The 6,584-nt window shown below is 40.5% G+C and overlaps 1 protein-coding gene across 1 annotated transcript in view; it reads left to right on the top strand.

Moving 5' to 3' along the window:
- Positions 1–970, top strand: part of RSF1 (remodeling and spacing factor 1) — a 37,274-nt gene extending 36,304 nt beyond the window's left edge. Inside the window, 1 exon segment of the mRNA XM_009072184.1 lies at positions 1–970. This exon segment is cut by the window's left edge and continues 301 nt beyond it. Coding sequence (XP_009070432.1) covers positions 1–259 — 259 coding nt within the window. The 3' untranslated portion in view covers positions 260–970.
- Positions 971–6,584: the final 5,614 nt, after the last annotated feature.

The following is a 6,584-nucleotide window of genomic DNA, read 5'->3' as shown; positions in this document are numbered from 1 at the left end:
GAAAGTAGAGAGCCCTTTGGACTACAGCCTGGTGGACTTGCCTTCCACCAATGGACAGAGCCCAGGGAAAACCATTGAGAACTTGATTGGCAAGCCAGGCGAGAAGACCCAGGCCCCCAAGGACAGCACAGCCAGCGCCAGTCTGGCGCCCAACGGGACGGGCAGTGGGCAGGAAGCAGTAGGGCCGGAGGAAGACGAAGATGAACTTTTGAGAGTGACTGACCTTGTTGATTACGTCTGTAACAGTGAACAGTTATAAGACTTCCATTTTTGTGCTAATTTATTCCACGGTAGCTCATACCAGCGGGCCAGTTATTAAAAGCTGTTTTATTTTTCCTAGAAAATTCTCCACTACAGTATCACTTTTTAGAAGCAAGAATTTCACCAGTCCTGCAGTCTTTCTGTGAAGTGACCAGTTTTGAACTTTGAAGATGAGTTGCTGTAAATTCCCTCTCTTCTCTCCCCTTCTCCTTCCAAGTCCATGGTCCTGGGTAATTTCACTCACAAAAACCTTATAACAACAAGAGATTTGTATATTTTTGACTTTATATTTCCTGAGTGCATACAAATTTGTGGAAATGGGTGGCCTAAGAAAGCATTCCAAATCAGTCAGGGCCCAAACCGGAACTGGGGTGGGTTTGGCTCAAGGGGTTGGGGGGGATGGGAAGGGGGTGGTCAGAAGCACTTGTGCTTTAGCTTTTTCATATGAGATATATATTATATTTAAATGTTCACAACTTAGATTACAACTTAACAGACAGTTAAAAGCAAAATTAATGTCTGTACTGTCGCATTTTGTGAGTTGTAGGTTAACATACCATAGCTCATTTAGTAATCACCTTCATGGAAGCAGTTTGATTTTAATACTGGAGGCAAACAGAATTATTAGAGGCCAAGAAGGTACCATAAACAAGAACTCTGCTATCCATTATGACTTGCAGACTTTCCTAATAAACATCCTTTAAAGTGTTTGTACAGTGAAGTGTACTGTAATGAAGTTTTTGACAGTCGAAACACACTAGCCATGAATTTCTAAAGTGATCTCATGCGCAGTTCATCAGATGGCCTTCGATGCACAGTGTCTAATGGGAGGATGTATCAGTGTCAAGTTAGTCTGTGAGCTGGATGTCAAGTAAGTCTGTAAGTGCTGCAAACTTTTACAGACAAAAGACCCCTGCGGTAGCTGCTCGGCCACGCGCGCCTCACCATCCGTCGGAGCATTCCGAGTGAAATGTGTCTGTGCAAACAAGATTGATCACAGGATGACAGTGCATCAGAGGATGGAGGAATTTTCAAATAAACCGTGACTGGTCCATTCATGCCCTTAATATCTACTTCAAATTGAAGTAACCAAATGGAACAGTTTTCCTTTTGGAGGTTTCCTGTTTGGGGTTTGTGTGTGTTTTGATTTTACTTATCTGCCTGGATGTATTAGCAGGTTTTGAATGTAGTTGTTGGCCTTTGGCCATTAGAATTTTCTTAAAATACATTTTAATAACTGTCATGTGACCAACTGATTTCAAGAAGGCAGTGTTTCTGAGAGAAAACGCTTGACTCCAAGACATCTCATCAGCTTTTGAGTGGGCATGAAGTGATATGTGCTATCAAGAAAAAAGTGGAAGAAAAAACCCCAAACCAACATGGGGCACATATGGAGCATTCAGTTTTCTCTTTACTCTGATTAAGATGCAGGCTGTAGCATTTGTACGTGTTATAGCACACAGACAGCTCAAACAGATCTGCCAAACATTGAAATCCAGAAAGGTCACATCTGTTAATCCTGTTGCTCTGAGATTTGGGGTTTTGACTGGTGTTTGTCCATTGCCGGCAATGGATGCACCAGAACTGCTGCTGCCACTGAGGAGTGAGTTCTCCTTTCCTGCCCCACTTGATTCCCTTCCATTATATTGTACTTACTAGTCAGTCATTAGCACTTCTGTTTTCTTGTAATAAAACCGGCATTAGGCCTTTACAAAATGCCTCTCTAGAAAACCTAGACCCAAAAATTACCTACCTTCTGGCCTTTAAAGTCTTGGTTTTGTTTCCCCACCTCTTTCTCCACGAGGTCTATCAGAACCACTCCATGACTCTGACTCATTTGGGTTCCAGCACTGCACATACATAGTGCTATACAACTAGGATCAGAAAGATGCAAAAAGATGGCACTCACTCATTGCCTGCTGTGCTAAGCAAGCTTGTGATTTTAAAAAAGCAAAAAGAGAAATCACTCTCTAACTGAGAATTTAATTTCATCAAAGATTAAGTATTTTCCTACCTTGCTGATGTTAACAATTAACAGTTAAATGATTAAAACAGGGTAGTGAAAAGCCACAGAAGCTTAGAATGAGTTGTTAAAAGCATATGTAGCGTTTTAAGCTACTCTAGTGTTTATCTTTGCTTAGGTGATACATAAATGTAGTGGTTCTACATTTCCAATATACTTGTGTTTTGGAACAAGTAAGAGCATACAACTTCCACTCATCTATGGTGATGCTGCTGAGCATTTGTAATGCTTGCAGTGCAAACTGATTAACATGCAGCAGCACTGTGCAGGCAATGGTTTCTCATTTGTTTTGGCAGTGCCATATTCTCCTTTGCTGCCTGATGGAGCCTTTTAGTACCTGATCAGTGCTGTGGCAAACATTCTTGCTTGTAGAGTCAGCCCCAAATGTCAAGTACTTAGTGAACAAGTAAGTGTGAATGTAGGAAAATACAAGAGAGTTACAATACCGAATATACTGGTCAGGAAAAAAACTGCCAATACTGAGTTAGGGAGTGATGTAAAAACAGGAAAGACTGGGAAGCAGAATGGGAGCATTGAAACTTGCATCAGGAATGTTGTGTTTTAAAAGTGTGGAATGACCAGTTGTTACCAAATTTTACTTTGTATAGGTCACTTCTCAAAAACAACTTTTCTGTCTCCTAAGAAGTCACTTTGAGTGTCTGAGATGGCTTCATCCCCCAGGATCTAGAGTTCCTGCTTAGATCAGTGGGAATGGTGTGCAAGGGAAAACTGCAAAAAAATGCTCTGGAAAGTATTACTTATTTTAAAACTTGCATTTTTCTTATTTCTGAGGCTTCCTGCTTGATGGAAAATGTACAGTCTCCTGTTTGGGAGGATGACATTTTCTGGCATGAGGCCAACTGACTGTCACACAGGGCTCATGCTGTTACAGTACATATATGTGATTCCAGAGTGGAAATGTCTTCCTGGTGTCCGTATAGTCCTGTGCCCTTCTGTGCTCATTGTGAGATCAGAAGATAAATGTCTATGAACAGTGATCTTCAGGTGTGGCTTCAGGCTTACAGAAAGCTCAAACCATGTGAGAAGCAGGGAAAATAGGTCAGGGATTGGTTTGACCTAATGGATTTAGAAGTACAAGAACAAGCAGCTGTTGGCTGAACATACAAAGCATTTATTCAACAAACTTGTTTATTCCATAAAGGTTGTCACGAAAAGCTTTGTCTTTTTTAACTGCAAACTCCTCTGAGTATAACTGACTGGGAGGAGAATGAATTGTTTTCTATGTGCAGTCTAAGTAGCACTGTTTGGGGGGAAGAACGTATAAATCAGCTGGAGGAGTGGACTCTGTCACCAAGATAAATGCTGGCTGTTTGCTTTCTTGCATGGGGCTCATGTGACTGTCAGCAGCACAAAGCACACAGTAGGTGCACTCTGCAAGGAATGACTGTGGTGTGTCAATCTAGGCAGAAGGGTGGTAGAATGCAGAACTGGGTTTCACCATGGTTGATGTCTGCTAGTTGTTGAGTCTGATAAACCTGAGCGTGTTCTGCAATTAAAAATGGAAAATGACATCAGCAAAATACCAAAACAACCCTTAGTGTTGAAATTTTGTGGGAAGGTTAGTGCTGAACAATCAACTCTTTTTGATAGTTTCACTTTGTACGTGTTGGAATTATTACATCTTCCTGATTATCTTTTTAATGAGAAGATTGCTCTGTTCTAGCAGCACTTGAGAGAAACAGAGATGCTTTCTTTTTGAATTGCTCATTTATGAAGTATGTCACCTTCGAGGTTTCTTTATGTTAAGTGTCTCAGTTACTCTTCATATCATGGGAGCTAATGGCTTAGTTGGACTTGTTTTCTGTTCACTTCTATTTTCTAATTGCTGTGTCTGAACTCTTAGTGAGAGACCTTGCTTGAAGAACCTCAAGGGGGGAAAAAAATAATGTATGTACACAAAAGGAAAATTGTGTGGTAGTGAGACACTTGTTTTGGGTTCTCCTCACATCTGTCATTTGAACTGCATTGGTATCAGATGCTGCAGCTGTTTGATAATTTTATCCATTCACTGTCAGGGTCTCCATTTTATACTCTTGTTTTCAGGTGCTTATAACTTGGTTTTCAGTGTTCTTCAGTAGGAAGTCTTGGCCTGAACTTTCCAATAATCGTTTCAAATTACATATTTTCACAAACTTTTTATGAAAAGTAAACAAGGTATTTTTACAGCACCTGCTTTTTAAATTCACTTTGTACACAGTAACTTAAATAAATGATGTCAGAAATGCTCGCACCCAGAACTGGTCTGATGCAGAGATTTGTAGCATCTCTTTCAAAATGGCAATACATAGGCCTTGAAAATTGGTTTTGGTACATGTGCAGGGACTACTATTCACAGGCTTGTGGTATGGTTATGATGTGCACCCTAGGTATGTGTTTACATTTGATGTATGCTTCCGATTCAGTGGGTCTATAAAATCCTTAATTAGATAAAAATGTATATAAAAGATAACCAAGATAATCTTCAAAGATAATCTTCAACCAAACAGTAACTTTTTGGGAAAAAATATGTTAAATATGGTGGAGGACACTCTAGAAATGCATATGAAGGAGCAGAATTTTGCAATCCTTAAGTGTTTAAAACTTCTATAGAAGCATTTAAGATATTGTCTGAAGTAAGAATTTGCAGGATCAAGACCACATTTCCTAGTAGTCTCTTCTTCCTTCTCTTCCCTAACAGTTGGGGTAGGGACTGTATCTCACTTGTGATGCTGGAAGGCAGAAAATAAAAAAATCCAACAGAAATTATATACTTTTTTTTCCTGGCATATACTGATGTAAGAAAAATTCTGTGACCAATGTTTGGCGCTTTACAGTTGAGTACCCAACCTGAGACCTAACAGAGAGCTCTGGTTTCAGAAATGTTAATTGGAAATTATTTCTGAATCTGGACACCTAGCAGTTGGGCTATCAAGGATTACTAGTCACTGTGGAAAGTCACATCACTTTTCAAGCTCTTATTTTTAGGTTAGGTGTAACTAACTAAGATAGTTCCAAACAGCAAAAACGTGTGCTTGGGAACCGATTGTCCCAACACTTCAGAGTAATTTAACTTATTTTGTATATTGCAAGATATGTATATTGCTTAGTATGTCACTTAAAAAAAGATTGTGTAGAGCTTCTGGGGGAAAGAAAAGAACACTCTAAAGTAGGTAAGTTTTTATAACTGAATCTGTGCTGTAAAGGCTCCAGGTTCAACTACAATTAAAAGCAAGTCCTACAACTTGGGGTTTTGACTATCATTTTGTAAATGCACCCCACACCTGAGCTGAGGGGCAGGAGGGGACAGTATGGCAGTTAGAAGGGACACGTGCTCAATGAGGGCATGTGTGTCTGCAGATATCTCTCCTATGGCTACATGTAACCCCAAAGGTTGCTAACGAGAGCCGAAGAATGGAGCAGCTCCGTTCGTTCGGTTGGTTTACTTTGTGCACTTTGCAGCACTTTGTGTACAGTCAGTCTCACTGGTTCCCCAGGTGCAGACAGAGTTGCTTGCTCCTGCTGTTTGGATGCTTGTCCAGATAACAGGAGGAGATGGGGAATGGATGGAGGGAAGTGGAACAGAAAAATATGTATGCAAACCCATGCCATTTGCAAGACAGGTCTTGGACAGGCCTAAAAACTACTTGTTACTTGCCCTTTAAAGGCTGTATTTCCAATGGAAGGTCTCCATTTAGGGGAATCATCCTGATACCCTCCTTTTCTCATCCTGACCTTCAAAGCAACTGGAAAACGTACTTGAGGTCTCCTTCCTTGAGGGAATCGATGACGTTCCATCAGTGCAATGTGGATGTGGAGAAAATTAGGATCAGTCCATAGAGTATTACAACAATGTTTGTCTCTGGGGACGGCGGTTGGAGTCTGCACAGTTTGCTTTCTTGTTTGTTCCTCTTACTGTGTCCCACACAACTAAACTTAGATTAGTCTGTCAGAATTTGACTTAAGTGATTCTATGGGAATAAAGTCCTTCTACGAGAACGTATGATAGGCCTAGTTACCAGTGCACTGTTTGTTAGTTAGAACAGTTAAAAGTCCTTAATAGATACTAATCTGCTACTCAAGGTAGCGGTAGAAAAGGAAATCAAATCATAAAGCTGTAAGCCTTGTTTAGTTTTCCATTTTGTACTCGTTTTATGGACTCTAAGATCTTGTACAGTATCTTTTTCCTATCCTATATTAATTCAAATTACTCTTCCCCCTGACTTGCATTGAAATGACTTGTTGCTAATTCCTGCCCATGTTTCCCAGCCCTCCTGCTGCAGCCAGGGGAGGGATGTGACCG

Source organism: Acanthisitta chloris, unplaced genomic scaffold, assembly GCF_000695815.1.
Source record: "Acanthisitta chloris isolate BGI_N310 unplaced genomic scaffold, ASM69581v1 scaffold10173, whole genome shotgun sequence".
Lineage (NCBI taxonomy): Eukaryota > Metazoa > Chordata > Aves > Passeriformes > Acanthisittidae > Acanthisitta > Acanthisitta chloris.
Note: the sequence above shows the minus strand (reverse complement) of the source record. Positions and strands in the feature narration are given on the sequence as shown.